The following is a 25,876-nucleotide window of genomic DNA, read 5'->3' as shown; positions in this document are numbered from 1 at the left end:
TTTCCCTTGTCAGCTTCCGCAAGAGTGAGGCTGTCAGTTTGGCATGTCAGCATATATATTGCCTGATTTATCGTGACAAATAATAAGATCGGCCAAAACTATAACAAACCCTGAACAATTGTCACCCTAGACACACAAAAACGCCCTGTTGTAGTTGACAAGTTAGACATAACAGTGCAATCGTCCTGTCAAAACTTTAATTTTGACTATTATGACAGGAAGCCACATTTAAATGAAGTTTTCCCCTTCCGTCGTCCTACAAAAAGTAAACCTTTATTGATTTTGGGGTATCATTTGGTTTAGCACGTGAATTTCGAATTTGGACTATTAGGTTAATGGTTAATTTAAAGCTCAACGGTGAGGTTTACCCGATCAACTAGAAGGAAAATTTATTTGCCAAACAAACATACAACTCAAACGACGAGCTTGTGTGTTCATTCATTTGACATAAGGAGCACACACGAAGTGGTAAAGATTGTGTAATTATATGAGCAACTAATGCAGTCACATGTGAGGCAAATTACCTTCCGGCCAGACAGCATTAATCGAATTTATGATGCATGCTGTATGCGGTACAAAAGGGATGAAAGTTTATCTGGGTAGGAGAATATTTCTCAATAAATAATGGATAATGGCGGGCTGCAGTTATGACAAGCGGCAAACCGGAAGTAGCGTGGTTATGACCTACTGTAGAAAGGAAAATAGGCAGTGGGTCAGTGCAAGCATTCAGTCCGTGGTGTATAATGTACTTACATGGTATCGTTGTCAGCATCAGCTAGCTTTTACATGTTGTAAATCTGAATGTGCAAAAATAAAATTATTAGCCAGGATTAGTGCTAAAATTCGGAAAATTTGAACTAAAATGGTAAATTTCTGTTATCCTTGGTGCTTGGCCAGCGGCCATTACGAATGGCATTCTCGTAACTCGATAGGGATGTAATTCTGATCTCTATGATTTTATTGTTCCGCAGTAAACAGAGGTTTTGTAATACGCATTTTGAATCGTTTTAATTATAGTTATTAACTTATTGTACAATACATCGTTTTGATGTTTTATGCAATCATTTTCGTTATATTTTTAAGCACTCCAGTGCTAACAGTAAAGCCATTTATTAGGTATCAGTTTATCCAGGACTTTTCAAAAAGTGCCATGTATACCAAGAACGCAATTGTGTTTCCGCTTAGATGCCGTTGTACGGAATAGAATCGATAATGTGTATTTATATTGGACTACGGCCAGCTAGCTGGACTAATTCAAAAGCAACAAAGTGGAAGTAATGATGTTGATGAAAGTCCGGTAGCCGCACTTGCTGACCTCTCAAGATTGAATTGCCGGACTTTGTGGGCATACATATGAGTTGCATGCAGCAAGTTTCATGAAAATCTTTGATGTGTGGCGAGTCCATCTTGATTCGCAGCTCTGAAGAATTAAGTCAACATATGTTGGCACACAGACGCTTCAAACAGGATTTCCCTTCAATTTCTGCCGGGAGGTGGACTGTAAACAAAGGGGCTTTAATAATCGCTGTAATACTGTATGGCGATTATAGCACGGCTCGTCACACGTGTCAAGCGATTTGTGTTCACTGGATTGTGCCGCTAATAAAAACCAAATTAGATTGCACAGATAATTTGTCAAAAGACGAATAAAAATATGATTATTAATTGTTTACAAGTCGCATTTGCGGACACTGAGATTGAGCGGATATGCCCGTTGGGTTTATCTTTGCAAACACTGTATGATATGACTGTTTGCAGGTTCTTATTGACTCCAAGCAAACCGCCCGCGAATATGAAGAAATTCCTCTGTCATCGGCTCCTATTTTGCCGGATATGCACATCTCACCGACGAAAGAATTCATCTACGCCGCGACAGCCTCACAGGTCGGTCTTTCGGTTTGTTTTTTTTATGGTTGACATTCTGAACGAGTTATTTTACTTCTCACGTTACGATTTTCTGTGGCATGTTTAGATCAGCAAAATTCGCGTACAAGACTGCTCTGTTTACACCAGCTGTGGAGATTGTTTGGGGCACTATGACCCGTATTGTGGTTGGTGCTCACTGGAGAACAAGTAAGTTTTTATTCGAGAGAGCAATTGTTGCGTATTCAGTCCTTAAAAGGCAAGCGGTTTCCTGAATGAAAGAAAAAAATGTGGGCTTCTTTGGCGGGGTCATTAAAATTTTATCAACACTCGTCCGCAAAGGAACCAGTCCAACAGAATATAGATCGGAACCCGTTTTACGATGATTGAGAATAATAGATGTTTTTATATAATGGTCGTAAAAGTTTATGATTTGCTTTGAGGATAATCAATGTAGGTTAACATTTCTGTTCTCAGATCTAAATTCTCTTGAGAGGTTTAACGCCCGCAATTTCTTTTAGGAAAAAAAGTTTTCGTTTTTCTTCATATGGTGAAAACTGCACTTGCGTTCTTTTTTATGTGGTCTGATTGACTGAATTAATCCAATTTTCCTAAGTAGTAAGTTTCGTGGTAATATTTAATAAATTTTTTATTCAAGTCAACACTGAGCACAGAGCGTTTGAACATGGTTGCAAATTCATTAGTAAGCTAAAATGCAATTTAGAGCACATCCATAATTAATGACAGAAGTGGACACATAGATTTGACTTGAGGAATCGATTTTGCGTCTAGGAGTGTTTTATTTTGGTATTGTCCGGTGTGTTGTGGTTTTAATAATTAATCAGACAGCCATTTGGCCATTGCGGGTGTATAAAGGCTAGCCAGCGCTGGGCACTTGTATCTCTCTCAGAGCGTGTTGATCAAACACCATGGGAAGGCCCTGACTGTAGCAGAATCAGGTTACATGTGTTAAACATTGCCGTCGCGCCAATATGCTCATAAATGACCGCGCTGTGCCACATTGCTGGACATCGCGATAAGGATGCACAAGAATTTTTCGATTACTTGGTGCAGCAACTAGCACGAGACTGTGCGGTGGTAGTGGACACGGAAAATCGTTCTGTCGCAAAAGTTAACAATTCGGCTAGAAGAAAATTGTCCGTCCCATCGGAGATCGTTAGTGGAATTAATTTGTGGTCATAGTAAGAAAGATCGATCCGTCCGATTCCGCTGCGGACAAGGTCGCATCTCATTAAAGTGCCATCAATCTGAAACATTGGGAGCTTTTGGAGAATTTGCGGGGAATTTTCACTCAGAGTGCAGAATGCACATCTCGTTCATGGTTGTCTAATTAGTGTTGATTTGTTGTTCGTGTGCTGCGGTGACGCATGGGAAAAGGAGCAGACTTCCATCTAGATAATACGACTGGCAAAGGGGAGCTATCATGCGCCACAAAAGGGCGTTACTCCGGGAAATACAGGGTCGAACGGCAGCCGGAAGAGGCTGTAAAGATCACTCATGATTTGTGCGCTATCCCCAAAATCTGCGGCAGAAAACGGATGAAGTTAGAACATGTGATTAGGCTCATTGGTCAGATAATTAAATTCCACTGGCGAAAGGGGTGGAATTCCTGTGAGCGAAATGCTCAAAATAGGATTATTATTCCGCGTGATTAGCGTATCTTACGGAAAGTGAGAGCAGTCTAAATCGTATCACTATGTAGAATGTGCGGCTTAGTAAAATAAAATATTTTCTTGCTACATTGAACAAGGTTGTGGTAAAATAAGCAGAAGCTTTTTGATTACACCACAGATATTGAATTTTGCGGAAAATGGTTAGCCTAAGGAAGGTTTCTTTTATTGACCTGTTAAATAGTGCATAAACGCAGAATTTATGCATTGTTTCACGGTTTAATACGCAAAATTAAATAATTATTTGGTTTATTATGCATCGATTTTGTATATTTTTAAAATATACGCACGCGATACAGATGTGTAGTTTATGAAATTTGCTTAGATTACAAGTATCAATCTGCTGTTTTTATATTTGTTTTCTTAAGTTTCAAACCACAGCAAGGCGACCGAATGCGGCGTTGTGACACGCTGATCATCGCTGTTAAAGTTGATTATAGACGTTTTTGCTCGAATATTTAACCTTGAGCAGTAATGACTGGATGCATGCTCTTAATAACACTGATTTTGGCAAATTTTTCTTAGCCAGTGGCGGTGACTTGTAACGGTTGAGTGGTCATTGTTTTCGTCGGGTGTTCTAGAGGAAAATACGACTGATAATGGCGTCCTGTTGCAGGAGCAAAGTAAATCGTGTTTAATTAAGTTGTCGTGGTGGATAGTGAGCATAACCAATTGACAGTCAGAGCACTGGACCGGTTTGCAGTTTGCGTAAATGGACATTTTCTCATGGAAGCTGTTCAGGGCAGTCTCTTTATATTAGTGCCGGTATGATTACAGTTTGCAGATCGGCATCGGCGCTGTGCAAACGAAAGCTCGAAGACAAGCAGCTTGTCTATGGGCAGCGCTGTTACGTTGACGGTTTTAAGTGGATATAGGTTTATAAGTCTATAAGGTTTATTAGAAATAAATTTATGCTTCTTATTGCTGTTTAGACAACAATTAATGACTTTCTGTATATCTGTATTTTCCGGAATTTAGGTTTTATTTTGCATGCAATTTTTTAACCTTTTCTTGAAAATAATGTATCGGCACTGCTGCAGATGCACGTTGCAAGATATGTGCATGGATTATATGCCGTGGCAGTACTGACGAATAAATACATCTTTGTTATGAATGGTTGGCCTTGAATATCCTTTTGTCGCGCTAAGCTTCGTGCAAATAACGTTAAGCTGATCAATTAGCGTTGGAATCTTTTGGTAGTAGAAGTGGTTTCTGTCTCAGCGCTATCGAAAGAAAGAATTTTTCTTGGGAGAAACTGAAATGTTCGTTTGTGAAAAAGCTTTAATGCAGACGCAAAGAAATGCATATGCAGCGTTATTGAGTACGCTGAATGGTGGTATCCTGCGTCATCATATTCATTTAAACCACTATGAATATCAACAGTAGTTTTTAACTTCTGTGTGGTCTGGACCATCAAACACGAATCAAAATTATTGTGAAATGCAATTTCTTGATAAAAAACAGTTAACAGATTTATAGCACTGACCATGTCAGATCAGGCATTTGCAGCCGGCAGCGATCAGCCGTCAAAAAGCAGCACCACGCCTACACAGATAATTATAGCGTTTTTTTATCGTTTTGATGTGATTGAAGACAGAAAACCGCTTGGTAGTTACGGCACGTTGTAGTTAATTGGGTACCTTTCAGTATGTGTTATCTGTCTTTATAGGTGCAGTTTGCGGAGCCAGTGTAGTGCTAATGCAGCGAAGAATGATAACACCTATCTGTACTGGTTACCGTTCAAGAGCCAAAAGTGCACCCGGATCGTCTCCGTTACGCCAAGCCAGATACAGCGCACAACATCACGCACGGTACGTATAAGAAAATGCGCGCATTAAATGGATGTGATTACAAGGTGGTTATGAATGTGTTTGCGTTTTTATTGAACGGTAACAGGTTACATTTGAAAAAGCATTTAATCAATACACTGGCTAAATATGCGGATGTTACCACTCAAACGTGTTCATAATCGCGGTCTTCATGGTTAGAGGCCGTAATCTCATTGTTTGAATATTTTGGCTGCTGTTGTTTGGTCTTCATCCAAGCGTAGCCGCCCATACCGACAAGGACATTACACAAAATACGCTGTCATAATAGAAAATATTCACTGAGAAAGTTTTCGCGTCGGCGTCGATGGATTAGGCTTTGCGGAATATTATGTTTTTTGTCGTCACACGTTTCTTCAATAAACACATGCGACAGTTAGACATTTTATTTCGAATCTTGTTAACGCTTTTACATACCAGCGAACAGGAAATATAATTAAGTGCCTGCATTCTAAGTGAACCTTTAACAATGTCGGCAGTCGAACAAATTAGCATTTTTTGTATCAAGATTTATAGCTGACTTGGCAGCAATAAAGCATTTTTTCTTAAGCGTGTCCTGCAGTAGTCATGCAATGGCATTTCAACTGTGAGATAAGCTTAAACTACGTACTCCATAATATAAGGCATACTTTAAATTTTCAGGTAATATTTATGAATGGATAAAATATTTACATTAACTACTTTCTGTATACAGTACTTACCGAAATGTTTCCCGGAGTAACGAGAATAATTTCGTCAAAGAACATTATTTTTTTGCTTGACATCGAATCACAGTAGGAACACATGTGCACATCATAATAAAGTAATTATAATACTGTATATAAATATACTTCAAGAAATTGCAAGATATAAGATATTTACTGTACATGCTGATTAATATTTTTATTTTCTCTAATTTCAAATGATATTGTTCTAGTTGGCCCTTGCGATAGAAAATCTCCCATCTGCTGATGGACCGCTTGTATGCGTATTTTCGGCACAAGGTCGCAGTTTGGAAACAAACGCCACTCGAAGCCAAGATGGTGTTTCCTGCCTAACACCGCGGGTGGATTTGCTACCGGAAATCCCGGACGGTGAGAACGCCGTGTCGGTCCGTGTTGCCATCCGGTTGCAAGGTGCTGGGACCGAGTTCGGCGCCGACAATGTGACCTTTTATGACTGCGCTTCCTTGGACGACTGCACGAGCTGCGTTTCCAGCCCTTATCCCTGTGACTGGTGTGTTCAGAATCATCGCTGCACTCATAATGCCGGCGAGAACTGTCGCAGTGATTACCTGGTCAACGGGCAGAATCGCAGCGGGTACAGTTCACGCTCGGGACCGGATTTCTGTCCACGCATTGGCCCGGCTGAAGGGTTCGTCAAGGATCAGTACATGCTGGTGCCGTCTGATATGCTGAGGAAAATCATGGTTAAAGTCGAGAATATACAACCGTTCCAGACACGATTCACCTGTGTGTTCAATATTGACGGTCGAGTGGAACGAACGGAAGCCAATTATGTGGGCGATACGGTGTCGTGTTCGCCGTTGCAGTTCGCTTACATGGCGACGGCGCCGAATGCCACCGCGCAGTTAGATATTACATGGGCAGACAGAAAACCCCTGGATAATCCGAAAAATCTACATGTCCTCATGTACAAGTGCGCGATTATGTCATCAAACTGTGGGTTCTGTCTGGATTTGCCGAGCGAGTTCGAATGCGGCTGGTGCGAGAAGAGCTGCCAGGTAAAAGGACCATCGGCGGTTCAGAAAACACTGATTTACGTAATCGTTCTTTTGCTGTTTTCTTTGTAAAAGCTACATAAGAAATGGACGTATGACATTTAACCGTTCGATGTACTAATTTTAACCCGTGATGTGAGATGATCACAAATTTTTTTAGTATTCATGGAAAATTCGATTTCATATGAATGTAAATTACGACCTAACTAGTAATTTGACCGTTTTATTTTTGTAGGTAACAAATCAGTGCCCCGGAGTGTGGTTAAACAAGAACTCCACTTGTCCTAATCCGGAAATCCAACAATTTTATCCGTCACTGGGCCCATGGGAAGGCGGCACGTTGGTCACTATTGAAGGCATTAATCTCGGGAAGACGTTCGGTGACATTGCCAGCGGTGTGCAAGTAGCTGGCCGACGTTGCAGCCCCATTCCTGACCGTTATGAACGTACATCCAAGATCGTCTGCCAGACGGATGCTGTGGAGCAGCTTCAAGGCGACCAGATTTTAAGCGGGGATGTGGAAGTGGCTATTGCCCGACAGTTTACGGCTCTATCCGATTCCAAGTTCAGTTACGTCGATCCGAAGTTGGCCAGCTTTTCCCCCAAACTGGGGCCCAAGTCCGGTGGTACACAGTTAACAATTCAGGGGCGTTATCTGAATGCCGGCAGCCGCGTGGTTGTGACGGTGGGGAAAAACGTTTGCGATGTGCAGCGGCGGAATGCAACGACACTGACATGTGTCACATCGGGTGCCGCATCGATTAGTGGAGGTTTAATTGAAGTGATGCTGGATCGGGGTCGACGGCAGTTGGAGGAGCAGTTGTTCGAGTATGTGACTGACCCGGAAGTAACACGAGTCAACTCCTTTGGATCCGGACAACTTAATTTGGGTCCAAGAGGCACTGCTTCCGGGGGAAGCTATATCTTTGTGGAAGGAAGTAATCTCAATGTGATTGCCCAACCGCGGATTGTTGTCCATTATAATGGCAGGGATTACGAAGGCATGTGCACGGCATCATCGGACATTCGGATGGAATGCCGCAGTCCAGCCATACCCGATCTCGGTTCCCGGTCTCGACGGCAGCGCTCCGTGGAACGGCCTCTGGAGCTGGATTACAGTTTCTATTTGGACGGCGTTCAGTCGGTGCGGAACATCTCCAAACTGGGCCAGCAGTTTCCCAAGTTTAAGTTGTATCCCAGTCCGGTGGTGGCCAACTTCTCCGACCCCAACGGGATTAAATACCATAAGAGCGAGTATTTGTTTATCGATGGAGAGAATCTGGATCAGTCGTATCGGCTGGAGGATTACCGTGTGGAGATTGGCATGGAGCTGTGCAATGTGACCTCCTTAACGCAGCGCCAGCTGACTTGTCGACCGCCCGATACCGAGCCGGCGGCGCGCGGCTTAGATGGACAAGCGCGTATCGGAGCGCTGCCGGAAGTGCGTGTCATCATTACCGATCGACAGAACTTCACAATTGGGACACTGTCATACGAGCCGCTGGCGGGTGCGTCCCTATTTACAACGGAAGTAATCATTGGAATTTCTGTGGGATGCGGGGTCCTGATATTGATTGTCATTATTTTTATTATCCTGTACCGGAAGAAGACCAATGAGAGCTCGCGGGTTTTGAAGACAATGCAGGATCAGATTGATGCGCTGGAGTTGCAGGTGGCCAGTGAGTGCAAAGAGGCCTTCGCCGAGCTGCAGACCGATATTACTGATTGGACCGGAGACTTGTCCACCGGGGGCATTCCGTTCCGCGACTATCGCTGGTACGTGGCCAAGGTGTTATTTCCGAATTCGGATACCCATCCCCTGATGACCGGTGAGATGGTGGTGGATCCGGCACGGAAACAGAATATCGATAGTGGACTGAAACTGTTCGGGGAGTTGCTGCACAATAAGACGTTTCTGCTGACGTTCATCCGCACACTGGAGTCTAATCGGTACAGTTATTGGTGTTGTGTGCCTGTCTGAAGTGGTTCTTAGAAGCACTGGTTCACTTTTCTGATTTTGTTTTCTTGCAGATATTTTGGAATGCGCGACCGTGTCAATGTGGCGTCGCTGTTAATGGCCGTTCTGCAGAGTAACATGGTTTATTGTACGGACATCTTGAAGACCCTGTTGAGTGACTTAATTGAAAAATGTGTCGATGGCAAGAGCAATCCGAATCTCAAGCTGTTAATGCGGCGCAACGAGTCGGTGGCGGAAAAAATGCTCTCAGCATGGCTGACCTTTTTATTATACGGTTTCCTGCGGGTATGTATTTAGTACTATTTACTGTATGATTGGCAGGTCTAATTTCATTGGTATGCAAATCAATTTGCGGGAGCACTTTCGCTTTTTAACGTGCTTGTTAGTTGTAAATGTGTCTGCAGTATGCAGATGTGTGATGAACACGTTTGAAAGATAAACATTAGCCGTTTATAAGTGTGCATTTTTGATTATTTAACCGATGTTTTTTGTTGAGCTTAATCAGTTTTTGTTGGCGCGGCTGGCTTAAGGAAAAGTGCAGACGCGCAACAAAAACACTTGAGTTGAATGACTTGATGGTTTAACGGCAACAGTTTGACATGGCGGTCAACGTATGTTTGACTTGTTGAATATCACTCTATATTTCGAACGTCTGCCAACGTGTTTTTTCACTGATTTTTCCTTCGTTGCAGGATGTTGCCGGACGGCCGCTATATTTATTGTATCGTGCCGTGCAAATGCAAATTGAAAAGGGCCCAGTCGACAGCATTACAAGTGAGGCCAAGTACTCGCTAAGCGAAGAAAAGCTAATCCGTCAGAAAATTGACCACAAAAAAATGGTAAGTGACCCAAGAGTTCAGCCACCTCCACTTGTTAGACTCACTTCGATTGCACAAAGTTCACACTGATCTTAACAAATTAGCGGTCCGCTGAGCTCGCGAGTTGTGATAGCGCTTGTGAGTGCGCATAATCAGGCTTTTGTTATATCATCCATACGAGAACGTAATTAGATAGAAGTGCAGCTTATGTCTCTACTCTCTTGGATAAAAAATTCCATTGAAAAAGAAGAACCTTTTGCTTGCGGCGCTGGGCTCATCTCTGTTCCATAATAAATCTTTTATTCAATAGATTTTCGGGTGGCAGGAAATTCAGCAATGAATAATTAAGAAAAAAGCAGTGAGTTATGTTTCTGCGAAGATTGGGTGTGTAAGAATATTGAATGCAGTCATCGAGTACATAAATCAGTAATGGGTTGGTTGTTATGACTTGGTTGGTTTATTGGTTTACCAGATGACATTTCTGTTGATTTTATTTGCAGCATATTTATGTTTCGTGTGTGGATTCGGAGCACAGCAGTCAGGATTATCAAGTAAAAGTACTGGACTGTGATTCCATCACCCAGGTGAAGGAAAAGGCCCTGGACGTGATTTACCGCAACACGCCCTTTTCTCGGCGTCCCCGACCGGAAGCACTGGATCTGGAGTGGCGAACGGGGCAGGCGGGCCGCTGTCCACTGCAGGATGAAGACACTACCTCGCAGACGGAAACGGGCAGTGCCGGCACCATGTGGAAGCGACTGAACACCCTGCAGCATTACCATGTTAATGATGGAGCTGCCTTTGTGCTGGTGCCAAAGCACACAAATTTCTATAATTTGACAATCATGTCCGATAAGTATGTCAAGGTTTTATACACACGAAGAATTGAGTGACTTATTGCTGGCAAGCCGATTACCGCTTGAAGACTAACGCCATGTGTTGTCAGAGTGGTCGAATTGATGGAGGGTCTTGAGACGCGCTCTCTAGTGGGGGGGATTTGTCAAATTATGCAAATTTGATGTATATAAGGAGTAATTGTGTTGGTGTGCTCTCATTGCGGCTACTTCGTGATGAGAGGAGGGGGTTTTTTCTCTGACGGAGATGTGCATGACAAGTGGGCAGGAATGATGGTAGCTGATTATGCCTCTTCTCCACGTAATCAGTTTACGAGCACTGCCGAATCCACAAGGAGTCAAGAAGCTTTCCCTGCTTTGAGCCTGAAAATTTTTGTCGATAATAAACGTAAAGTTACCTCTAAGAAATTCCTTTTCAAAAATAATTTTTCTAAAAGATAGTCTTTTTAAAACATAAAATTACCGTAATGAAATTATTAATTGAAAAGAAATTTATAAAGTTAGTAAGTTTTTAAATTGATATGGGGTTGGGATTTGAGCCGGAAACGGTTTAGACCAAATTTTTTTAAAAAAATGTTTCGTGGTGAAGTGGATGTGGTTACTTACCTATTTACATAACTGCGCATGAAAATATATATCTGTTTTATCGGAGTGGCTTGACCCATAACTTTGCGGCTCGCTTTGTGGTCATCGAAGTGTTTTGATCATATTTTTGTGTGCATTGCAGGTCGGATAAGTCGTTACAGTCCCATAAATCTAGTCCGGCCCTCAGTCGTGGCGTGTCGCCTTTCGTACACACCGACGCCGAACACGGAGTCAAAGTGTGGCATCTGGTGCGGCCACACGACACTCCCGATCCTCCGAGTCGGGACGGGACCACGAAGCGCGGCAGCAAAATGATGACGGAGATTTATCTCACACGCCTCTTGACCACCAAGACCACCCTGAAGAAATTCATCGACGAGATGTTCGAATGTATACTCAGTACCAATACACGCGGCTATGCATTCCCGGCGGCCATTAAACACCTGTTCGACTTCCTGGATGACCAGGCGCTGCACCATGAGATCAGCGATCCGGAAGTGGTGCATACGTGGAAGAGTAACAGTGTGCCGTTGCGATTTTGGGTGAATCTACTGAAGAATCCCAATTTCATCTTCGACATTCACAAGGTAATGTTGACGCTGGCGTAATGACTTGTCTCATCACTCATTACCACATCGGCAGCTTGTGAAAACATTTGTCAACGCCTACCAATCACGTTTGATGGGGTTTTTTTTGGCGGCGGATGTGGGCAGATTTTTCTTTCTTTTAACGACTCATTGGTTATATCATGCGCAGAAGCACAAATTGCAGGTCACGGATGTTAACAGAGAATGATACAACGATACAATAGCCTATGATTATTTGCTTATTATGCGGCTCTAATGAACTGAAATGCCTGACCTAAGGTGAATTGGTTGCTTTAGCTATTTTTCATGCTGATTGATCAAAACCATAGTTGCGCTTATGTCGAGATGTTGAAGAGATGTCGAGAAAAATTTGTAATTGAATTACGCAAGCATGTGATAAGCCGCCGGCTTTCAAGAAGTACCCCTGCAGTCAATACATATTATGGTAGTCATAGGTCACATTTTAAATTTTAATAAATTTCAGATGCAGGAACAACTGATAGGATAACAACTTTGCTCATTTGTTTTCTGGCTTTTGCAGTCCAACAGCGTGGATTCCTGCTTGTCTGTGATTGCTCAGGCTCTAATGGAAAGCTGCTCGACCTCGGATCTCAAACTCAGTAAAGACTCACCTTCCAGTAAACTTTTGTTTGCCAAAGATATCGCCAATTATCAGGAATTAGTGCGCAACTATTACGATGATATCAAGTATCAAGTACCGGAAATCACTGAGCAGGAGTTTAATCAGCTTCTTGCTGAAGAGTCAAAGGTAACGCGCTTTATTTACCCTGTATAGTTATGGAAACTAACAGATATGTACATCACCGTACATGTCTTGTAATTAAATTTCTTACTTGTATGGTAATTGATGTATTAGTTACTGCAAAATCAAACATACTGCATTCCAAAAAGTTATTGCAGTTGTTGCTCCAGAAATTTAGTACCTATGTTGCATAAAAGGGATCGTACTTGATTTTTAGGTGTAGTCGCGCATATGAAATCGGTAAAAAAAATGAAAGGAGAATAAACTGGAGAACTTAATTTTGCAGTTGCACCGCCATGAATTCCATACCCGTCCGGCTTTACTTGAGCTCTTTACGTACGCCAAAAAGCACATTGATCCCTTGATGGCGGCGTTGAGTTCCGATGAATTCTCGGAGCGCGCCAAAATCCCGACCCGTCTGTTGCAGATCCTGCAGCTAATGAATGCCGATGGTTTGAACCGCAAGTGAAGCTCTGGACCAAACCGACTAGCCCAGCCCGGCCCAACAAGCATTCGTGGGTACGAATGAGTACTACCTGCTTGGATGGACAATCCTATCCTGTTCTACGTCTTTCGCGCGTTCATGTTCATGTGTGTGTTTTGTGTATAGAATTTTAGAACCTCAAGTTTTTAATTACTCTGTGGATTGCAACGTCACATCGAAGTGTTTTATCTTTATGCGCAGAAAGTGTTTTTTATGTATTCGTGTATGTAAAGTCTTACGGAAACGTTTTTGACCAAATTCGGCTTTTTTGTATTTTAATTTTTTATCACATCACGGATGGGGATGGGTTTTGCACGTTGTTTTGTGTTTTTTGACAGCTGCGCACGTATTTTTGTTGTTTTATTCTTTTATTAAAAGAATCTATCGGACTTCCTTCCGGTGACCAAACTGATCTATTTAAAGCCATAATAGTTTCTGGTTTGTACAAGAAAACAGACATGAAGCCATCGAAATTATTGTCAAGTTATGAATTCAGAATCAAAAAGTCGAGAAAAAACTGCGAACAACATATTTTATACAACCGAAGCCATAAATCATTAGCAACCGCTCTGGAAGAACTTCTGACACTTGACCGCCATAAAAGATAAAACACGGAATGAAAAGTGTACCCCAAAACTTTTGAATCGTCTGCAGCGTTTGTTCCCGTCAGGTCACTCTGTGCTGGTTACTGGGACGCTTTCGGCCGGTTTCGCAGATACCAAATGCACATGATTTGGTGTTTCATGGAGCAGAGCGGTGGTAACGCTTCCGACTTCCTCTGTCAAAGAAACGTCAATCAGAATCAGTACATTACAGATACAGTACATACAAGAAATTATCCATGCACGATTCCCTCGGCTTCTGCGTTTAGCAATCTGAATCGATCCGATCATTTCAGAGAAGTGCATGCAAACAGATACGGAAAACTGGCTTATCCAATCTGTCTACGCCACAACTATAGCCAAATATTACTGTAAATGATTGGTATAGCAACTACGGCTAAATATTAAAATACTGTCGAATTCTGAATTCTGACGAGTTATTAAAAAAACATCATTGAAGCATTTAACACAACTGCGTTACTGATCTTTAGCAGCGTATAAAAATTTAGCATATTCAAGTTGACACCACCTCAATAACCAAGAAAGCGCAACAAAAAAATAACCTGATAACCAGTCCTAGTCCTGGCTGGTTGCACCTTCACAGAAATAGTAACCACAAACTGTAAAAATACACAAAAACTTACTATAACCACGACCAGTGCAGCATCCTTATTGCCTGCTTCGTGCCTCTCTTCTACTCCTATGATGACCAGTGCAACACGTACTGAGAAACGAACCTCGGCTCTTGGCTGTCCGCGGATGCTCCTTCTCATCGTCGTACGCGTGGCACTTCATCCCGCCACACGCTGCAAACTGCGCCAGGGTCCCTTTGCTCGGCTGCTGCTGTGGATGGTGGTGGTGATGATGGTGATTGCGGCGCGCCAGATAGGGGAAACAGCTCTCGACGATACCCAGGGGCTGCTGTCCATCATCCACATTGGGGTCTTCACTGGGCACATCGTCCGTCTTCACCAGGCGCTCGAGTGTTCCCTCGGCGCTGGGATTCTCTTCGTGCTCCTCCAGGGCCTGGGCATGGGTGGCGACCATCTGGTCGTCAGGCAAGTGGGTGCTGTCGGTCAGGGTGGTGGTGGTTAGTGTGGAAGCGAAGTGGATGTTGGGAGGATAGGACGTGGTTTCTGTGGTGTGGGCTGGCAGGGAGTGCTCCATTGAGGCTGTGTTTTACAGCAAGGCAAGAAGAATTCACGGGTTAATGCCGAGGGCTTTAGAATGCTGGCACATCAGCAGCCGCAGTGTGTATGACAACTTGTTGGTACGTAGCACAGGAGCACAACACTCAGTTCAACAGGAAGTACAAGGCCATCACGTTGTCAATCAATAAGTAATAATCTGGTGAGTTGCACAGTCCTCTCGGTATAATGAACGATAAGAGTAAAAATCTGTTGCCACAAGTAACACCTTAAATGCTTAGTTTACTACTTACTAACTGAAGGAAGGAAACTCAAAAATCTAAACTTGTTGGAGGTGCTGCGTTGGACTGTTGATGGCTTCCAGGAAATTTTTTATTGCAAATCGCAAATGGGACTGAAGTGGGGACATACGAATTTCCTACTGGGGGAATCAATGAAGGTTAACTTTGCAGTTTGCTCTTCTTAAATTGAACGCTCACCACCTTCCAAGGGGTGCCAGTTGTTTTAGCCGCAGCCGCTCCATATTTCGATTCCCCTTTTTTGTTCGCCGTTCCGTTCTCTGGATTCTGGATTGTGGGGCACCAAAGAAAACCTGTCACAATAGCATAGTAAATACAGTATGCTCTGTTTACTCTATGGTGATTCTGTTGGCAAAAATTTCTTCGTAAAAATTCACCTTTTTTTGTACGATAAGAAGGACTACCCTAAGTTGCTAACAGCCGTTTATGACTGCCACCTAAGACACATTTAGCCGGCCCGTTTTTTAAATATTTATTTGTTTCACTGCTTGATTACTGTACTTTTAGCTGTAAGAAAGAAATGCTCGCATGCTCGAGAAGCATGATCTATGTATTTTTAGTTTCACAACTATAAATAACCATCCAAGCCGTTGTCGTAATGTTGCTAACAAAACTGCGAGAATGAGGCTTCAGTTCAGATGTGTACTTTACAGTAAAAGAGCAACGTCACTCGTGGACCCAGGACCATTATGGTATTGGTCGGTGGTCACTTCCGGTTCCCACAACATCATCACTGAGGGGTATTATTATTACAGATTTTAGTCACAAGTTTCGGAAATCTGAATACGCGAACCTCCTTTAAACTACATATATATGTTCCGGCGCGAGGTACGTTAGAGCGGGAGGGCCAAATCAGATCGCTGCCGCAAAATCGGATCGCCGCCGTCGTAATTAGCAATGTGGAAATTAAAACATGCGAAATCTAAAACGAAAGAATTTACGTCGTTGAGTATATCAATTCCTTTCATTTTTTAAATATTCAACAGTGGCATTTCAATCCTCCTGTTGTACTGATCAATTTATTCCGTCCCCTTCGGTTTAAAAATTTTTAAGAAAGCATGTGGCATAGAATTTAATGATTTCACTTAAAAGATACGGATAGTTTTATTTGTACATGCTTCTATAGGTAGGTACAAAGTAATGCCTACACTGTAACAGTCTCTGCAAATCTTGTTTGTTACTCCTCAGATTCTGTGTAGGCAAGGAAAAGGGCCAAAAGGCATTGTATGTCTTATATACTGTAGATATAAATGTAAATATACCGTGGTAAAGGTGACTTCATCCATGTATCCATATTCTGTTAGATTACACACTCTATTACTGTATCATGTTACTACTAATAAAATTAATATTATCTTACGTACAGGATAATCGTTTACCGGAAGTTTAAAAGTATAGTAAAATTGTCTACCAGTTCGAAAATGCTTGACTTTTTAAGTAGTCGAACCATATGCAACCTAGTCCAACGAAAAGGAAAAAAAAACGAGTAAGTATAACTGTCTAAGTACTCGTAAATACGAGTAAGTACTTGTAAGGACATCTTTTTCGATTTTGGTCTTATACTATGATATTCAAAAACGCAAACCTGATATACCAAAATCAAAAAATCCTTAACATGACCTAAAATATACCGTATCACTGAAGAATAGATTCTAAAAAATTTTGCTTGCTGATTATGCAGATAATGCTGAATCACGCTAACGAGCGAAATTTGTATTCTTTTATCAAATTTTATACTGCCCGCCTTCAATTTCAAATTTTACCCTTTAATTGTAGCTATTTATGTGCTGTATTGTGGGTGCATTTCTTGCTGATCTGCTTAATTAATGTTGGCAGATGCTGCTGTTAAACCTATAACATGTACCGTAGTGATTTTTTCGCGTCTTGAATGCTAGTTAGAGTAATGTAACAGTGCAAGCACCTCCTCGCGGCAGGTACTGTATATATTGTAGGTACTGTATTCTGTAGTGCCTGTTCCTTTGATTTCGTAGCTGTGCAGTTACTGTCCTAGCTAATTTTTTTTCTAATTAGAAACAATTCCTTATTCTTGGCTGTTACCGGGATTAGTATTTTTCAGTATTTATTTTATTGTTAAAATTTAGAATGCGATCAAATGCCAAAGAAGCACCAATAAAGTTCTTTTATATCGCCTGATTCATTGTGTGTTATAGGTAATTAGTGGGTTTAATCGTTCTGCAACACTTCAACATATTTATATATCATATCCCGTACATCATATCATATCCATATCATATATAGTACAGTACTTCTATATCATATCCACGCGCGCAAAAAACCGGCACGTTCTCTAAACATGCGAGACTCGTAATTAATAAAAGTTCATATTTATATTTGGATATAGTGTAGTCAAAGCAGTAACTGAACAATCAAGTAATCAAGTTAGAATTTAGTAACAGAAATCGCAGCGAGGAAGTTATTCACGAGCAAGAAATACACCATATGCATGGTTTATTCCGTACTGTATGTATCAAAGGATTTAAGAAAAACTGGGTTTGCACGACGTTGTCGCTTTTTGCAGTCATTATGACGATTTTACAAGTGTGTTCTGTGTTTTGCGAAAATTAAAGAGGATAGTATTGGGGGTTTGTTTGTTCTTGCATCACACGTTGCGATACCGATAAGCAAAAGCACACACATGTTTTATACGTTGACAATGTACATGTATGCACACACTATGATACAACCATTAAGCGCTATAAATGAGATTTATGGCTTTATGGGCAATGTTCCACTGGAAGGAATTGTCTCCAAATGGGAATTTACTTGTATGGTATGATCGAATATTACTCGTCCTCGACCCGGTCGAGTGCGATCCGGTGGGAATACTATGCTTAACTTAAAACAAATTATCCCAAGCGCCCCCCACAGTCGGCTAAGGTCACCATTCCATGATGCAGCGGCAAGCTAGCCGCATGCACATGTACATGATCGGAATCTTAAAGAGTCAAACAACTTTATGACATTACAGTGCGATTTATTGTTGCTACACTGTGAAATTATCAAATAAAATTGAGAATTCATGTAAACATGTTACTTTTTAAATGTGCTGGATAAAACTACAATACACACATTGTGCATCTGCACTTTAAACATGAACTAAAGTCCAAAAAAATATAACATGTCGATTATAATTTTGTCTGCTGTCAGATAACATATTAATGGGAACTAACCGGCAGCAAATTTGTACAATCTACTAATTTTGTCAGCATACAGGAAGAAAGGTGTAAAGCTGGTGTGTTGCACAGAGTGGGTTCACTGCGAAAATTGATTGATCCGAATCTGGCTACACCCTGTTGTAACAGCACAGTCTAGTGGTACTTATCGAGCATTTCCACTTCCGGTGCTTCTAGGATGTTGTATGGATTTCCCACACTTACATGGAGCAACATGAACGAACACCTGTACAGACACTCGCTGGCTTAACAACACCGCTTCCGATTTTATTTTTATTCTACTAAGCCTCTTCGTTAATGCGGTTTTTACGCCTCTATTCCATTAGAGATTTGCGTACAGTGTAGCGCTCTCGTTATTCATATCTTCGGTCTACACTATGGGGCTTCGAAAAAAAGGGACACACTGAGTTTGCACGCAGAACTGTTTCCATAAATGACGTAATTTTAATTCTTAGAGATGCTGAATTTTTCCGTATACGCGATTAAAGTAACCCAGTTATTCTGGACTGTTGCAGCCGGGATACGAGAGCGAAATCGGCAAAAATCAATTTTTGACTTGTACGGGCAGTGTTAAGAGGAAGCCGCGTCTGTGTATACATGTGATGGCGCCAATTTCTTATGAAGATAGTTCATGATCCTTTCATCAATCCTAACTGCAGCGGTAGTCGCGGCGCGACTGGGAAGCTGCGCACTGATCAGAGCGCTTTTTTCCTCAACGCACTGCGTATTGGCTGTAATAGCTGACGGAGCCCATCACCCGGCGGTCCCGGCCTGCATCCCTGCCTGTGTGGCACTGGCGCGCAGGCTCACAACACACAACACACACATATTACATATTGTCGTACACTTCGATCGTGTGTCGCGCCGCTGCGCACTAACACCACAACCGTGTTGAGTAGCTCCCGTCGGTTTCCTTCCTGTGCTCCCCTTTCCCTTCCTTTTACGCACGATATATTACAAGGCAACAGCGATCTATGCGCAGGCACACTGCCCATATACACACACATACACCAAGGTATTGCGTTACGTTTTGAAAGCCATTCACATTCCCTATTCAGGAATGGCGCGCCATCAATAGTTCAGCAGTTATCGTTTTTCCCTCCGCCGCTGCCGCACGATCTTTATTTGACGGAAAAATCTTTTGCAGCCGCGAAATGTGGACGTATGCGAGCAACAGAATATAATTTTGCCGGTGTACAATTAATTGCGAAAATGCAACGTTGTTACACATCGGCATATTCTTATCCGAAATCTTTAGCTACATTAATGCTGCGTTGAATGGATCACAAAATATACTATTTATAATGCGGCAACTTTCTGCGTTGGTGCGGCTTATCTGACCTTATGAATCTGGCGCAAAAAAATGCAGCCAGGAAAAATAACCAATCTGCCGCTAATATTGATTGATTTACTGTTATTCTGATCGCGCCAACGATATCCAATGTGGACCATTACAACTTTATTATAAGGATCGTTTTTGTTGGTTGTGCAGAAAACCTTTGCAAAAGAGTTAAGGATGTCGCTGAATGGTAGGGAAAACAATGAGGAAGACAGCGACATGGATTATCATCCAGCTTATGGCACTGCGGACGACAGAGCCGTCGCTAATCAGGCCCAGCCGCGTCCGAGTACATCTGCACCCGACAGGTCAACTTCGTCTGCATCCACCAATAACCATCCTGTTCCTGATCAGCCCACCACATCGCGCATAATCATACCGGATAATGCTGCCGCGATTGACAACAATGAGGAGCAGATTAATGAGCGGATGTCAATTAAGGAGCCACTGCCTTATTATGATTACATTCCAGCGGAACCATTACCGTTTCCGGGATTTATACCCGTTTCCTTCCTCTGTCTACGGCAAACTTCCAAGCTGCGGACAATCTGTCTACAGATGATGCTATCGAGATATCCTTTTTCTCACTATGACGGGCGGTTATTTATTAATTAAGGAAACTATAGGATTAATTAACGTTACCGCGTAAAATCTACCGTACAAATATGGATATACAACGGTAAGGCAACATTGTATAGTGCGCGCATATATGACGCGAAAACACTACCCACTAATCAGGTGGTCGATAGGAATATTCAGTAGCTAATTTCCGGGTACGGGATGTGTTGTGCACTGGCAGTAAGCGCTTACTTATTGTATAGTGACCAATAATCCGAAAAAATGACGTGCTTAATAATTGGGGACACTGGACTCGGGAGGTTATTATCGTTTTGATTTCGAATTTCGCCTTAATCATACGCTAATACTCTCTCCATCCCGCCCACAGACTGTCGTCAGCCCCATCCGGGAGTGTGCTCTCATACACACAGATATAATTTGGACTCTGTGTGTATGTTTGTTTTTCGAAACTCTCCCGGCTATTTTCACGTCTTTTAGCGCGTAATGAGCTTGGTAAACGTTAGAAGGAGAAATTTTATTATTCTTAGCACTTTGCTTGTCATGTTCACATATCGCTTAGCGCGATTGACGATCAAATACACAGCGCAATGCTTCTAAATGGTACTGGCAGCAAAGTGCCCGAATATTTATTTATTTAACCTCGTTTTCTTTTGTGGAGGGACTTTTCGGTTTGGCATGTGGAAGTGATGTACATTGTTTTCCTGAAACCCTTAAATGTGCGTTTTGAAAAGGGTCTTGCGAAACTTTTACAGAAAATTACCAGTCAAAGGGTGCGCGGTGTTTAACTACTGTATTCACGTAGCATTCCGAATATTCCGAGTGCTCAGCTGAGAATGATGGTAATTCTAGCTCGTGAATTATCGTAATGGCACTTGTTGCCGACGAAAAACTTCGTTTGTCACAAACGTATATTACAGTTCTTTCAGGAAATTTGTTAATTGCGGTATACCGTGTATTCAGCAATACACACACTTTATGACCTTGGAGTCCATAAGCAATCTCGAAATTCTCTTGCTTAAAACTATGAAATCAAACGCTTCGAAAGTAAAACGTACATTATGTGACCTACATGGGCATCCAGAATCAGCATAATGGCCGCTTGACCCTTGTTGGCTTGTTTTGTGCAAGTGCGGCAACAGCAAGCATGTAACCGGTACGCAAACAATAATATGTTTCCGTGTGCAAGAGATGCTGATTTCCAAGTTTTCTCCACGATCGATTCAAGATATCGGATTTTATAGCGATCAACACTAAGTACCTACAGATGCTCGCATAAACAATGTTGACAAAGACACCTGTGCACCCTCAGAATTCTCCCGAGCTTACAGTTACTAGCTTAATTATTATTTGGCAAAGCTGAACGTTAGAACTTTAGAAGCAGCAGTTTACAGTAGAATGGAAATGGTGAGTACGTGGCAGTCCAATTATTGGTAGTGCATCCATAAATAATTTTGCGGCAGGTTCATTGAACCGTGACAGGTTCTTATATGCGGTATACGACTAGAATCAGTCGTAGCATATATGAAACTGTAGTTTCGGTTTTTGGTCTTCGATATCCATGTGTAAACAAAAGTAAATTTTGGCGCCCGTAGAGTACGGAAGGGTCCGGCCGGTTGAAGGAAGCGGTAGGGCCTAACAGTCATGTGACATGAGTCGAGTAACGATGCGTGAAACTTGTAGATGGCGTTGTGAACTCGGCATCTTTTTTAGTTTACATTATGTGCTCTTTCATTATGTAGGAGCACACTGGAATGTGCTCGTACATTATGTAGGACAGTAGGAGCACATTGCATCGGTTTATTGGTTCTTGGAGGAGAAAAACGGAACTGTAGTATCCAAACAAACGTAATCCAATATGCTCCTGCAATATGCTCCTACATATGTAGGAGCACATTGCAATGTACTCCTACATTATGTAGAAACATTTTGTAGAAGCAATGTGCTCCTACATATATGTGCTCCTACATATGTAGGAGCACATTGCAAGTACTCCTGCATTATGTAGAAGCATATTGCAATGTGCTCCTACATATGTACGAGGACATTGCAATATGCTTCTACATAATGTAGGAGTACATTGCAGGAGCATATTGTATGTGGAGATTATAAGGGGTAGGAATGTAAAGTGCTGAATAGAGAATTTAATAATATAGTAAATTATATTAAAGGTGATTATATTAAAAGATGATATGTTTTGAAAGAAACTGATAATGAAGGGGTGAATGTTGCAATAGAGGGAAGGTTGTGGGGGTTTTACTGTAGTCTGACATAAGTGTATTCGACTTATTGGTTGTTCATACTTCATAGTTTAATGAAGTGTAACAGGAAGCGGAGTGTGTTGTGTGTTATGAGTTGTGGTGGGGGATGGTGATGGATTATTGTGGAAAATTCATGAAGGTTCGAGAAAGTTATTGCTTAATGGAGCAGACTATGATGTTCTGATCTGATGGTTATGGATCTTTAGTAACAGGTGGTTTTTATAGGGGAAGTAGGTTGCGATGTACATTAGAAAGTTGTTCGAGAAAATGTTACGGTGATTCGGTTTGTTGACTGGATCTTTTTAGTTTGGTGGGTATACAAGGAATTCCGGAATAAGCAGAAGTTGCGTGTGAGCTATTATGGATTTAAAGAAGTATGCAGTGAAGAAGATTTTTCTCCTGTTGATTATTTCGTGGTGGTCGGTTTAGATTTTGGAACAGTGCTGATTCAGGCTGCCGTGTTTTGTTTGACTTTGGTACGTTTTTTTAGCTTCATTATGGGTTAGGAAGTTTTCTTGAACAGAGATCCGCGTTAAATTTTAAGTATTATTATCCTTAATAAAATAATAGAAGGTGATTCTAATCGGAAGAAATATGCGCGAATACATGCATGAATATAGAAAAAAACGTAAAATCAAACTGAGGGTAATTGTAGTAGGAAGATAATGAAGTAAGTATTGATGAGGTAAATAGGTTTATGAAGCGCTAATTATTTTGATTTGTAATAATGTGTTTTATACTAACTGTGAAATTGGTGATTTGGAAAATTTAGATACCAGTGAGTCTGAAATCATCATGAAAATCGGTTTTACAGATAGTGCTGCTTTATTAGATACTAACAATGTCGTACCGCTTAAGTGCACACAGGGTTATGAGCGTGTTTTCCCAGACCCAGATTAAATTATAATGATAATTTATTCTGGGTCTGGAACTCAGAGCCTGGACTAGAAGAAAGAGCTTATCTTTGTTATGGTGGTTTACCAGGTGATCGGCTTTATAGTCTTTCACCTGAAAAATATTTTAAATTACGTCTTAAAGTGCAGACAATAGGCTTAAAAAAGATTGCTCCTACGTTTTTCGAGCTCTGAACTTCTATCAACAAGATTAGTTAGAACGGAAAATCAAATATGTTCTCAAAAAGGACAATTTTAGTACAGGAAAAGATTAGGTAACAAAAGTGTAGCTAATTATTTTTACCCAAAAATTGTGTACTATACTACACAATTTATGTTCCTGTTTATGTACGAGTACTATACTGTTCATGTACTACCCATAAAAAAAACTTAGACGGCATCCGAAGTTTGTCTGGAGACTTTTCTCGTGACAATATCGATCGCTAATTTTACATGTCCCGAGTCATAACCAGCTTATGCTAAAGCTACCTTAGGCTATGTCGCATTAGCTGGGCGCAGTCCAACCAAGTTGTAGATCCGCTCATACTCCAAATGAAATGGAATATAAGTCATCCTGTATACCCGGTGCGTTCACACATGATACCAACGCTGACTCCAACCAAAATCTATATTTGCTGTTTTGTACAGAAAAAAATAGCATGTACAGCTTGATTTCACAGCCCTACATATAAGACCAGACTTGAAGTCCCCTTGGGGTTGTCTGCTCTTGTGCCGTAATAATAATAATAATAATAAAGTATCGTGCCCTCCTTTGATGGCTCATCTGGAAGGAATATACAACGTTACGCTACTGCGTGCACTTACATATTTACAGTGTGCCGCACTCACCTGCTTTCACTTACCTCACTAGTATATTAGCGTTAGTGACTTTTATACTCTTTGTAATTTCAAATTCCAAGTTGCGTTTAGAGAATTCCTTTGAAAACATTATTCCAAACAACTACATCGACTTATTCGTAAAAAAACAGCGCGAACTAACTATTTAAATTATGATTACAATTATCAAACATACATTTGCCTTGATTTATTTTATTCAATTAATCCGATGTTGGCTTCAGACCAAGTAGTGCTAAAGTCAAGCTCAACTTCATGACGTTTTGAAAAACGGCAAAGTAGAACTTGGTTGGAGTCGAAAACGCCGGTTTTCTATTTGGGCTATGCTCCTAATCATGTTATATTATATTCATGTTACATTATATTATTTTCGATAACAAAAGTTTCAGTTTCAAAGCCATCAAAATAAACCTCCTATTTTCATAAAGCCATTGCCGGCATTGGTGTTATCACTGCCACTAAACAGACCGACCGTTTCATCCTGGATAAAGAGCTTTATTTGAAATTAATTCAACAATGAACATATAATTCTCATTTTATTTGGAATTCTGTATGTATAGCAAAAACTTGACTACTTTCAGTCAATATTACAGAATTCTGTTAGAAATCGTGCTGTTAGAAGTCAAAATTATAAACCTCCTTGAGGCTGCAGTTAGATTTAATGGGGCTCAGTAGGGCGCATAGTTACAGTACAACATAGTAAATATATATTCATAGATAAAGATTCGCTTCGAATTCGGGACAAGGCCTTACTTCTCCTATTGTATTGATAACTATATTAACACTGCATTTGCACGATACTCTTAAATTATTTTTATTATTGTTTTTTTATGAACCTGCCGCTATACAATCGAGTGAAACGAGATTGGTCCACGTAGTGTGTAAGTAAGTACTCGTATAGTCGTATTTATCATTAAATATATCATTAACGATAAAAACTGTACAACAGAATATATAAACAGGCCATCATTAACTTACTGTTATCGCTTTTATATGATTTACCCGGCAGAAACGCAAATATAAAATGATGCTTCGCTTTCGCAAGCTTTTACCGTTAGTCTGTTTAAAGATGAAAAGATTCTCGCTTTATTCGTGTATAATTCTTACAATGAAACCCAGTCGAACCGATAAGTCAAGATTGATACTAATTTGTGCAGTTTAAGCCTCCTGAGCATTTCATTTGATTACTCACTGACAGATACCGGAATTCACCTTCCGGCAGCATGTTGGGACTACAGCGCCAGCTCCAGTAAATCCCATCGCAGAGAAATCGAAATGCATAGTCAGACTTCAAGTTTATTAAAGCAGTAATTCGGGTTTGGTTAGAGCGCGGTGCACACCAGCCGCTGAGGTTGTTTATCAGTCTTCCGGCATGATCGGCGTGCTTGGTTCCCACAATATGCATGCGTACTCATGGATCTACTGCATCTCACTAGTTTCTACTTCCGGTCATAATTCTGATGTCGACCTAAGGGTCATTAAGCAGTCTAGCCGAAAAGCTACAAATGAAGCTGCTATTGGCTTGAGATTTATCAATCAA

General features: G+C 41.3%; 3 protein-coding genes across 12 annotated transcripts in view; 2 read left to right on the top strand and 1 right to left on the bottom strand.

The window, feature by feature from the left end:
* LOC129591183 (plexin-A2-like) overlaps positions 1-13,558 on the top strand; it is a 21,803-nt gene extending 8,245 nt beyond the window's left edge. For all 3 annotated transcript variants that reach the window (XM_055486737.1, XM_055486738.1, XM_055486739.1), the window contains exons 5-15: positions 1,759-1,884; positions 1,973-2,073; positions 5,224-5,365; positions 6,297-7,103; positions 7,336-9,050; positions 9,132-9,363; positions 9,771-9,917; positions 10,397-10,752; positions 11,478-11,922; positions 12,464-12,691; positions 12,972-13,558. In XM_055486737.1, the coding sequence (XP_055342712.1) occupies positions 1,759-1,884; positions 1,973-2,073; positions 5,224-5,365; positions 6,297-7,103; positions 7,336-9,050; positions 9,132-9,363; positions 9,771-9,917; positions 10,397-10,752; positions 11,478-11,922; positions 12,464-12,691; positions 12,972-13,154 (4,482 nt within the window). In that variant the 3' untranslated portion in view covers positions 13,155-13,558. The remainder of the gene's footprint in view (positions 1-1,758; positions 1,885-1,972; positions 2,074-5,223; positions 5,366-6,296; positions 7,104-7,335; positions 9,051-9,131; positions 9,364-9,770; positions 9,918-10,396; positions 10,753-11,477; positions 11,923-12,463; positions 12,692-12,971) is intronic.
* LOC129591186 (uncharacterized) lies at positions 13,523-21,703 on the bottom strand. 7 transcript variants are annotated; one of them, XM_055486744.1, is made up of 4 exons: positions 21,400-21,687; positions 15,399-15,511; positions 14,509-15,340; positions 13,523-13,947 (listed from the first exon to the last, which is right to left on the bottom strand). In XM_055486744.1, the coding sequence occupies exons 3-4, from the start codon at positions 14,936-14,938 to the stop codon at positions 13,841-13,843; spliced, it is 537 nt and encodes a 178-aa protein (XP_055342719.1). In that variant the 5' UTR covers positions 14,939-15,340; positions 15,399-15,511; positions 21,400-21,687; the 3' UTR covers positions 13,523-13,840. The 7 variants fall into 7 exon arrangements, with proteins under 7 accessions (XP_055342719.1, XP_055342722.1, XP_055342723.1 ...); XM_055486747.1 differs by having other exon boundaries at positions 15,402-15,511; XM_055486748.1 differs by having other exon boundaries at positions 14,509-15,337; positions 15,402-15,511.
* LOC129591182 (voltage-dependent T-type calcium channel subunit alpha-1G-like) overlaps positions 19,208-25,876 on the top strand; it is a 20,545-nt gene continuing 13,876 nt past the window's right edge. For both annotated transcript variants that reach the window (XM_055486736.1, XM_055486735.1), the window contains exon 1: positions 19,208-20,323. In XM_055486736.1, coding sequence (XP_055342711.1) covers positions 19,929-20,323 — 395 coding nt within the window. In that variant the 5' untranslated portion in view covers positions 19,208-19,928. The remainder of the gene's footprint in view (positions 20,324-25,876) is intronic.

This window comes from Paramacrobiotus metropolitanus, unplaced genomic scaffold, assembly GCF_019649055.1.
Source record: "Paramacrobiotus metropolitanus isolate TYO unplaced genomic scaffold, Prichtersi_v1.0 Parri_scaffold0000045, whole genome shotgun sequence".
NCBI classification, from domain to species: Eukaryota; Metazoa; Tardigrada; class Eutardigrada; order Parachela; family Macrobiotidae; genus Paramacrobiotus; species Paramacrobiotus metropolitanus.
This window is presented reverse-complemented; position numbering and strand designations above follow the sequence as displayed.

Bases quoted from the DNA above. Each gene is read 5' to 3' on its own strand.
- LOC129591186 (XM_055486742.1), bottom strand. From the start codon at position 14,938: ATGGAGCACTCCCTGCCAGCCCACACCACAGAAACCACGTCCTATCCT. The intron at 13,948-14,508 runs GTTCGTTTCTCA...TTTCTTTGACAG, and splicing joins GCGGACAGCCAAGAGCCGAG to AGGAAGTCGGAAGCGTTACC.